The sequence below is a fragment of the Pseudorasbora parva genome, chromosome 11 (assembly GCF_024679245.1).
Source record: "Pseudorasbora parva isolate DD20220531a chromosome 11, ASM2467924v1, whole genome shotgun sequence".
Classification (NCBI taxonomy): domain Eukaryota; kingdom Metazoa; phylum Chordata; class Actinopteri; order Cypriniformes; family Gobionidae; genus Pseudorasbora; species Pseudorasbora parva.
Window position 1 is genome coordinate 26054938 of NC_090182.1, and position 10844 is coordinate 26065781.

Genomic DNA, 10844 nt, shown 5'->3' on the forward strand with positions numbered 1-10844 from the left:
ATGTACGTTGGATACCTTTTGGATAAAGAGGGAAGCATGTATCACCAAGGAGCTGTACGACGATCTGGCATCAGTCTTCCACCACAAAATTTTGTCTCCACATCCCAGTATTCAGATTTTACCGGATACCATCATGTGCCCAACATGGACACACACGCACAGTCAGCAGGGGCATGGGGGGCTCCTTACGGCGCACCGAGAGAGGACTGGGGCGCCTACAGCCTCGGACCTCCAAACACCATTTCTGCACCTATGAGCAATTCATCCCCGGGACAAGTTTCCTACTGCTCGCCTGATTATAATGCCATGCACGGCCCTGGGTCAGCAGTGCTGGCTCCACCACCTGAAAACATTTCTGTGGCCCAACTTTCCCCTGAGAGAGAAAGGCGTAATTCCTATCAGTGGATGAGCAAAACCGTCCAGTCGTCATCAACCGGTAAGGGCCAACAGATGTCTTTAAAAACAAACAAAAAAACAACAAAAAAGAAGAAGAAAAGAAACAAACAAACAAAGAAATAGAAAAAAGACGGTGCTGTAGTTAGTGATAAAAACAACCTGAAAATAGAAAATGACAGACTTCGAAATATTTGCTTTCTATTATTTTGGTTTAGTGGCTAAATCCTGAAATTATAGGGGGAAAAATAATTGACACGTGGGCAAATCGTGCAAAATGCAACAAACAATGGTGAAACTATGATTATTTATAGGATAGCTACTCTCCACTAACTGCACATCTGACAAAATATTACGAAATGGCTTCTTTCTTTTTTTTCTTTTTTTTTAAGAACTGTCCTTCTGCCCTCCACAATAATTTTCGAAAAACGCGTTCCGTTCCAGAAACGGGAATATATTATATTAGCCTACATTTGTTTCATTTGGAAAAAATGAACGCATGGGAAATACTTGTGGCAAAATGAAGGTGTTGGGAATTGGCGCCAGGGTCACTTGTAATGCTAATTTGCGACTCCTGTAAACGAGATGTGAGGTCTACTTTTCCTGTTACATTGTCTCAGGTTTTGAGGGTTATCTGTCATATTCAGGCGGAGACTTTTTCAACACCTTTTTTTCCCACTTTGATATGCAGCAGCGCGTCGTCCTCTGCCTCTGTTCGCGAGGGTTATATTCCCTCAAATAGTGACACATTTCACAACAAATAAAGTTCTACCGTCTCCGGCGCATAGACGGCAAACAACTGCGGGGAAAAAAATCTTATAAAGAAAACAATCGCCTTAATGTAAATAAGTTAAATTATGCCTTTATAAATCTACAGTTTAAATAAATCAATGTTTTGGAAATGACACGTGAGGTTATATTGTCATATTTTACATTGGATGTTAGACTAAGTGTTCGCAGCTATATCTACCCTATCATTCAAAACACTATTAATTAGCCACGTTCTTTATTCGTTCATAATTTTTTTCAAAGGTAGCTAATCTGTAGTCTACAAAAACAAGTGTAGCATGCTCGACTTGGGGAAAAGATTTTTGATGTTATCTCCTTGTGATTCTTTGTAAGACGTGTGTTGTCTCTTAACACATCAATGGCGTTTGGGTAATGTCTTTGGGTCTCTTTGTTCTGCAGTTTGTTCAGAAACATCTCCTCAAAGAAGATCAGAAGCTCAATTTGAATATCTAGCGATGTAGCTAATCTGGTTCATAGCCTACAACTGACTAAATATTGCAAATATGATTATAGTTAAAATGTTATTGAGTGTAAATGCAACAACAAAAGTTGACTAAGAGATAGAAGTAGGCTACCTAAAAAATGTTAGCAAATTAAATAACACAATGCAAGTTTTTCCTATGCCTTAAAATGTCATTATAATGGCACGCATTTTACGCAGAATGATTACTTGATTTCACTTTGTCTCAATTGTCATTTCTTTTACGACATTACATTCATATTTTGAATGACTATTCGTTCATTTTAGGCAAAACGAGAACGAAGGAGAAATATCGAGTGGTTTACACAGACCACCAGAGACTGGAGCTGGAGAAAGAGTTTCATTTTAATCGCTACATCACAATCAGAAGAAAATCAGAATTGGCAGTACACCTCGGGCTTTCAGAGAGACAGGTAGGCCTAACATTACTTCCATTTAGATTTTCACTTATAGGAAAAAGATTTATCTCACAAACAATTCGACTTAGCCTATTTCTTTATATAACCGCAGCCTATCATTTGTCTTCTCAGGTAAAGATCTGGTTTCAGAACCGCAGAGCTAAGGAAAGGAAATTAATCAAAAAGAAAATGGGTCAGTCTGACGGAAGCGGAGGATCAGTCCACAGCGATCCAGGTTCTGTCAGTCCCCTACCGGTACCAGGGTCACTGAGTCCATCAGATATACACGGTTCTATGTACCCACCCCAAGGAATGAACGCCTTACCGTCTATGAGGAACATACAGCAAGTTACTGTCACTCAGTGAACTCGAACTTGGAACGTCCAACTTTAACTGAGCACTCCAACACGCTGAAAGGACAGAACCGAAGCGGACCACTCACGTGGTCAAAAAGGATTACTTTGTAATGAACTATTACATGACAAGCATCAAGGCGCGCGTTGTGGATTACCACAGATGAATCGCGTCTTAAATGCAACGAAATGCTGGAGGCTCTTCAAATATTGTTTTTATAGAATAGTTTTTAAAATTAAGAAACAAAAAACATACAAAAACCTTGTTCGTCTGACCCAGAGACTTAATATTTTAATGGTTTGTTTGTGTTTGCTCAATTAAGATATAAATATCATGTTCTGTATGTGGTGAGTGTATCTAAATGTTTGTAAATAAAATAAAAACTAGGCCTACAGTACAGCGTTTTTTTTGGGATGTATAAGGATCCTGACACTGGAACTGTTCAACTTTTATTGCCTGTGTAAACCAAATGACCTGCGATGGCAGGCTGTTCTATGCTCCAGTTTGTGTCCAAAGCGCACGTCGTTCACTTTCTCTTCACAGGGGTGATGTGCAGGTGTCACACCTGATACGGGTATAACGTTTGATTCCAGCAATGTGTAAATAAAATGTTTTGCAATAACTTTTATTGTGTCTTGATATATCATTAAACGAAGAGGCCCACTGCTTGACCGACAGCAGGTTGGCTATTTACTTTTAATTTACCTTTTAAATTTGAGAACTCCGCTTACAACTTTTGGGCTTGTAAGGCTGAGCATTTGAGCAATTTATAAAGTGCATATAAGCTATAGCCTATAGCCTAAACATATATTTCTGTATGAATGACGGATGTATTGAAATTGGATGATTATACAAACCCACCAAACAAAAAGAGGCTTTTGGGGTGGTCGTATTGTTTATGCAACCCAATTGCTGAGTAGGTTTTAGTTAACAATTTTTCCACAAAAAAACCAAAAGGCGAATAATGACTTTACAATAAATTGTGGAAACAGCTCTGTGTCATTTTAACTTATTTAGTTATCTTTTTCATGTCAGATGAAAAACATTATAACAAATCAACAGTTTGCAGTTGATATTCCCCTGCCTTGCATTAAACGGCAATAAATGACACATTTTAGCCTGGTGTTCCATGACTGTGATTTATGCACAAATCCCTTTGATATGAGACTTGTATAGCCTACAACAAACTATTGGCTACCGTAACATCCAATTAACCTGTAGCAAAAAGTAGCCTATGTCAGGAAAACACACAAAACAGGCATTTTAGCATACCTATCTCAGAAGACTTGACAGAAGGCCCTACCCAAAAAGGAAAATCATACAATGCCAAAATTTTGTTAAAGGCTATTATTCATTGCAGTAAAAACAGGCTATTTTTCCGTGGAAATGTTCAGTGTTGATAACATTCATCAAACTCAACAATTCAACAATGTTACCCACGAAAAAGAAAGAAAGAAAAAACAGGATAAAATATATTTTCCTTAATTTAGGCTAGCCTACTAGAAATATAAATCCCCATATTTGCTCACAAAACTACTGCAAGAAGACTTGATTTAGACTAAATTTGCAACTCTAAACATTCTGGTGTTTAAAATTATGTCTATTTGATCTTATAACCCCTATACGTGCCAATAGAATAGAAGGCCAATAGAAATTGCTCACAAATAAACTAGAATAAAATAGCCCCATTAGCCTACGTAATTTCTCCTCTTGACATTTGACCATCAATAAGCATTTTAAGCACCTCGCTTTATTAATTAAAACTTTTATTTAAGATGTTCGGGAGCTTATTTTGTACCAGATTCGTGTACAGTGCCAATGGACGCTGACCCTCGCGTGCAGTGCGATGACGCTCACGCTCCCTGTGCAGCACTGGTGGTGTGATGATGTCATCGGCGCTGTGCCAGAGACGTCATGAGCGTCCTACTGCCCAACATGGCGGACTTTGATACCATTTATGAGTTAGAAGAAGAAGAAGAGAGAATTGTGAGTGAAGAGCATCTCGTCAGATACTGTCCAGAGCCTGTGGTGATGCGTGGGGCTGGTCACATCACCGTGTAAGCGCATGAATGCGGCAGCACTGCTTTTAGTCACTGTTAGGTCATGTCTGTTTGTGTAGCCTCCATGCTAAGCTCACTGCATGTTTTTGTCGCTAAGTTGTGGAATCAAAATACACGTAGGTCGGGCAGGTCCAGCTGGATCCTGACAGTGATTTTAAGCGGAAGAATCATCCCTAGTTACCAGAAGTCTTGTTGTTAGCTCAGAGATTTATGGTTTTATTGCTGTCTGTGGATAAAGGCTGCCCCGTAACCACACTCAAACTCATTAGGATCTTCGCTTTAATTTGAAGTTGTGGGTAACTGTACTGTTGAGGTAAACCTTAGAGATAATATTTTAAATAAATCACTATTGTGGAACAGCGCAACTGTCAGTTATGCACATATTTCAGAAATGGTATCATCAAAATCTGGCTGTTTCTGCAAGGTTTGAGGTAATGAATTAAATAATGAGGTAAACAACATAATATTTGTACGTTACACGAAACAGCAGTGCAGCACAATATTGGATTATAATCAGACATCACCCAGTACAGTTAAACAGCTTTTAGGTTTCCTGGTGTTTTAAGTCAAATGTAGAAACTGAATTTTCTCACTCTGTTGTGTCTATGTGCTGTTTAAGTCTTTAAAGGGTCTAATTCAGCTGAACCCAACGTTCTTCTGTCATTGCACACAAAGCCTTTGTTTGGAAGCCTGTTTCTACCACATAAGAAAATAAATCATGCTTTGGTGATGCATAATTATGACATGGAAAAGAAAATATATAATTATGATACTTTTAAACTTTTTATTTCATAATTATACCCTTTTTTTCAATTTCAATATTACATTTCATAATTATGGCATAATATTATGACTATTTATCTATTTATTACTTCTGTCTCATAATTAACATCTCTTTTGATTTTATATCATAATCCCATTAATGATTTCCCAAAGTGTGACAGAAATGGGCTTCCGTACCTTTTCACCATAATTATAACCTTTTAAATATCTGTTTTCAGGTTTGGACTAAGCAACAAATTTGATTCAGAGTTTCCTTCTGTTCTCACAGGAAAGGTAATGATCTCTAAATCGTATCTATAAAGTAAATCATGCTTGTTGGTGTGAATAAAATATCTTTCCCCTTATACCATTATTCACCATGCTATAATCTTTTGATTAATAGAGAATCCTCTGATGAAGTCTCTTAAATGGTTTTAATTCAGGCATGCTGCGTGTTTGCCACAGAATCTGTCAATAAGTAAACCGTCCAGAGCTCCAGCAGGCAGGGATCGCAGCGCTGGGAGGACGCGGCTCCCAGTTACAAAATAATGAAAGAAAGACTGCCATTCACAAGAATGGGATGCTTCCTGGGTCGGACGCAGAAATACAAAAAGGCTGCAGGGGGAAGAGCAGGCCGAGGGAAGTGCGGGGCAATAAAACGGAGCTCCAGTATTGTGACCCAGGGTGACATGTGATGGATGAGGTCAGAATTATGATGACTGAAGGGAGCAGATCAGGCCTGCTGGGCTTTATTCTGAGTTCTTTTGCTGTTTGCAAAGAGACCTTTGCATCCTGTCATAAAAGATTACGACCCCGGTTTTATGGTGTACATACCCAGAGAGGAATGAGCAGCCATTCAGGTTGTTTAGACGGTGCAGCCACAGGCCACGGGCTTATCTCATCTTTTTGTCCTCCCTTTGCCCTGAGTGTGTCAGAGCTCAGTTGGCAAGTTTCAAGCGTGCAATTGCAAGATCACCAGAGAGCATCTGCAAACATTAAGTTTTTCTTTAAAAAAAATACATCCTATGACTATGGTATTCCTTTTATTTTTCTCATTAGTTCTTGTTTTAATTGTACTATTTATATTGCATAAAATGATTTTTGAATTTTTATTTATTACTGGTAATGCACAAAGAAACTATATGACATACTACAGTCTCTTTGTTTCTCACCCATCTACTCAAGGTTGCTCCAGAGGAGTTCAAGACGAGTGTCAATCGAATAAACGCATGCCTGAAGAAGAACTTACCGGTCAATGTGAAATGGCTGCTCTGCGGCTGCCTGTGCTGTTGCTGTACAGTGGGCTGCAGTCTTTGGCCTGTCATATGTCTCAATAAGAGAGTGAGTCCTTTTTTAGACACGTCCTGTCCTTCCCCCATTAATCCATATCACTTATTCCATATTTGAACAACTGAGAAATAAACCCGCTCAGTAAGGAGGCAAGTAACAAGCGTCAGCTTTTTAATGGAGTGTGAATTTGATATATGTCAGAAGGCATGGCTTGTTGAATTATATGCTGTGGAAAGGTGGTGATTTTACAGCTACAAATTTTAAGTTATTGGCCATGACGTGCAGCTTACAAGGTGCTTAACTACGAGCTCTGCTCCATAAATGGCTCTGAAGTCTTCATGCCCTGAGAGTTTTATTGCCATTTGTTAAACATGTGCTTGAAGAGTTTGACGGGTGATTAGTGTAAAGCCCTGTGTGCGTGCATCTATCTTTGTTTGTGTATTAATTATTTCTTTGCGTTCGTTTTTTTCAGACGCGAAGATCCCTTCAGAAATTGTTAGAATGGGAGAACAACAGATTATATCACAAGGTGAGTTCATTGCAGGACTGATCATAAAGATAAGAGCAGCAGACCATCTCCAATTTAGCCGCCATGTTAAGAGGTGTTTAAGTCTTGGTGTGTGGTGGATAACAATCATTAAAATGGCTGCTAACATTTGACCCTGTCAAATGCTTGTTGCCCTCGCAGCCATCTTGGTCTGATGCATTGATATAGTGCGCAGGCTGACCAGACTGTGGAAAGGTCAGCAGTAAAAAGCAACGTTCGTTTTTGTTGTGTCTCGAAGCTTTGATTGACAGGCAGTAGCGGTGCAGACATGTTAAGGAAAGTCCTCTAAGCGCTGGCCACTGCTTGACCTCCGCTAACCCTTGTGTGTAAAGTGTCTGAGCATCTGAAGTGCTTGCGTCTATGTTGAATATCTTCCGCACGGCTTTGTCTAACCCGTGTCTTCCTGCGTCTCGCCTTCAGCTGGGGCTGCACTGGAAACTCAGCAGGAGAAAATGTGAGAGCAACAACATGATGGAATATGTAAGTTCATGGCTGTTTTTTGTGAAACTTTGATAGCAGTAATTCAAAGAAAATAACGATTCAATTTGACCAAATTGCTTGCAAATGTGACACAAAATTAAATGTGCTACATAAATTTAAAATCTAGTTTTCCATCCGGAAAACTCAGTCAGTCAAAACAATTCAGCCTCAGACTTGCTTGTCAGTTTGTGATAAGAATCATAATTTATAGTATTGTTATTGTAATTAATTACAAAAAATATTTGGTTGTTTTAAAATATGAGATCCAATTTTAAGGTTGAATCGGCTTTAAGGGAACATTTGTTTTAGTGACCATAATCAACAGTATAATTATATATGTTTAGAAGGGGGAGAGGGTTAAACAGTACTTTCAGAACTGTGATATTTATATGGCACAACCATGTTTACAACCATGTTCATTATGGTTACAGCCAGTGACCACATCAAATAAAATATATATATATATATATATATATATATATATATATATATATATATATATATATATATATATATATATATATATATATATATATATATATATATATATATATATACTAAATACAAAACACCCTAGTTTATGCTGTCATTCAAAAGTTTGGGGTCAGTAAGATTAAAAAAAAAAAAAAAAAATTAAAAGCTACCAAGCTCTTATGTTCTGAAGTCAATACTTTTAGTTACTGCTGATTTGGTGCTCAATACTCTCTTTGTGATTAATGTGCTGCTTTTATATTGTGTGGAAACTGTACTATTTTAGGATTGCTTGATGAATAGAAACTTCAAAAACAGCATATTCTTTGGTAACAAACATTTTTACTGTCACTTCTGATCAATTTAATGCATCCTTGATAAATATAAAAAGTAAAAATGTATTTAAAAAAAATGTTTACTGATCCCAAAATGTTGAAAATGTTAAAAGCTAATGTAAACACAATGAACTGAAGCAATCATTATCAAGCAGTTCTGTAACTTGACACACAAAGACTTTTTCTATTTATATCAAGTTTTATTTGTTGTTTTTTTGGTCTGGTGACCTGCAGAGTATAAGGTTGTAAATCATGAGGCTGGTGATTTTTAACCCCCAATTGTTCTTGCTTAACAGTGTTTTTTTTCTACAGGTTATTCTTATAGAGTTCGTACCAAAATATCCTATATTCAGACCTGACTAATGGACTTTTGCTGGATCCTTGTGGAAGGCCCTTCATTCCTCTCCTTAGTGCCTTGTATATATGTTGGATTGAGGGTCTTTACTGGGTTTCTACAAGACCCATTTTCCCAGTACCTTGTACAGTAGAATTCGCAACACTGTCACTTTGCTTTAGAGCAGATTTTGCACATTTCCTGATGTAGTAGAAGCGCTCCTGTGTTGCACTCAGATGTTTTGTTATATATAACAAGAGTGATTGGAACAAAGCAAACTGATACTGTTTAAAAGTGCATTTACCCCAAAGAGCCATCAAGTCCTTCCCACATACTATGTTATGGTATTGTTGTTAAGAACAAGGCACCTTACGGTGTGAATTTGCCTTATGTTAAAGGACAACTGTTTTTAGCTGAGTCAGAAGTGTGTAGTGTGTTGTTTTCAGAGTGTAATGGCTAGCATTGGGACTTTTTGAAGCTATGTTTTAACTAGCTTAAAGGAATTGTCAGCACCATGATCTTCTGGCCCTTTTGCGCTCGTCTACTACACGGGGAAGTCAACAAACGGACTTGTAAATATCATGGACGGGATGTACAGTGTGGTATGTCATGTTTACATTATGTAACTTAGCTGGTTATTAGTTTTTCGCCAATATATTATTGTAGCATAATTTGTTTATAAGCTGTCTCTGTAACTTTACAGTTGATATGGACCTGTTTACCCAGTAAGCCATAAAATATACGTACAAAATGCCACTCGAGTTAGGGCTGAAAATTGCACTTGAGCACACAAGGACAAGCTAATAGTCCTGGAGGTTTTTGATATTGTTTAACAATGTCATTGTGGTGTGTTTAAAAACGATAACATTTGCCAATCAAGCAAAATTTGTTACCAAGAACAATGTGTCATTCATTTCACACCAAGTGAAATTTATCTATTCAAGTTTTTGTTGGAATGTTATTTTTACCCTGTATTTTTTCCTTGGTTTCGTTTCATCTTGGAGTGTGTGTTCATGGATGCTGTTACGCTCCGGAGTTGACTGCAGATGCAGCATTGTAAATGTAATGGTTACAACTGCCCCTCATGTGTTTTCTATACCTGCACGACTTCTTTGCTGCATATACTGTAGACAACACTGCATTAGTCGAGTGCCTCTCTAGATGGTCTTGAGAGGAGCTGAGCTTAAGAGGAATGATTCTTTGCCTAGCAATCAAACCGAGAGAAAGGAATCTGCTCTGTGCTGGTTCTGTTAAAGTACCTGTAAATGTTTGTCCCTACCAACTCATATGGAAAGCTTCAATAAATTCCTGATTTTGATGTTTTTGAAAATTCTTTCTATGTATACTGTGGGCATATTTACAAATAATAAAGTATGGGAACACATAATTATTGATATTTATATATTTTTACACTACATACTGTATAATGGTGGTAATTCATTATTCTGCAAATTGTTTATTTTTATGCAAGCCCTTGATATTTAAAAAAATGTTGCTGGTATTTTCTATATGCTTGCATTTAAAATAATTTCTTAATTTTTAAGGCTTTTTTACTTAAATTGATTGCTTTAATGGCTGACTAATAGTAGACATACAAATTAACTTTGAATTGACATTAATAAACAATCAGATTTGTACTGTACAGTAACAGCTCAGATCTAGAACCAAAAGTACAACAAAAACCCATTGGTTTACTTACAGCGGGGTGTGAAGAGGTGTGTGAAGAACTCACATTGAACGTGAATGAACGTTGCAGACAAAAAACAGCTACATTTGAGGAAATCTTTCCTCTTTCACTTGTGTTTTATGTATTTTAAGATATTAGACAAGTTTTGCAAAAATAAAAGCTTGAACTTTATATGGCCTCTAGGGGGCAGGCTAAGACACAAAAATGGACCATAAATGTATGAAATTTTAAAATGTGGCCTTAAAAATATCTGCAGATTTCTTCTACGTTTGGAAAATGTACATTTTAGCCACTATTTATTATTTGGTAATTATCTTTGAAATATGTAATCTGAAATCCAGTCAGTTAAATCAACATATCCTTTTGTGTGTGTCACAGATGTAGTTCACGTTCTCAGCAGGTGCCTGATGAGTTTTGCACATCTTCAAATAGACAATCAGAGTTTACCATCATGACAAAATAA

At 37.3% G+C, this 10844-nt stretch overlaps 2 protein-coding genes across 2 annotated transcripts; both read left to right on the forward strand.

The window, feature by feature from the left end:
• Window positions 1-2555, forward strand: cdx4 (caudal type homeobox 4). The gene is made up of 3 exons (XM_067456584.1): window positions 1-436; window positions 1931-2076; window positions 2194-2555. The coding sequence occupies exons 1-3, from the start codon at window positions 1-3 to the stop codon at window positions 2425-2427; spliced, it is 816 nt and encodes a 271-aa protein (XP_067312685.1). The 3' UTR covers window positions 2428-2555.
• Window positions 2556-4279: 1724 nt separating this feature from the next.
• On the forward strand, window positions 4280-10012 carry chic1 (cysteine-rich hydrophobic domain 1). The gene is made up of 6 exons (XM_067457591.1): window positions 4280-4472; window positions 5477-5531; window positions 6423-6578; window positions 7000-7056; window positions 7495-7554; window positions 8673-10012. Exons 1-6 carry the CDS (start codon window positions 4330-4332, stop codon window positions 8721-8723), a joined length of 522 nt encoding a protein of 173 aa, XP_067313692.1. The 5' UTR covers window positions 4280-4329; the 3' UTR covers window positions 8724-10012.
• Window positions 10013-10844: the final 832 nt, after the last annotated feature.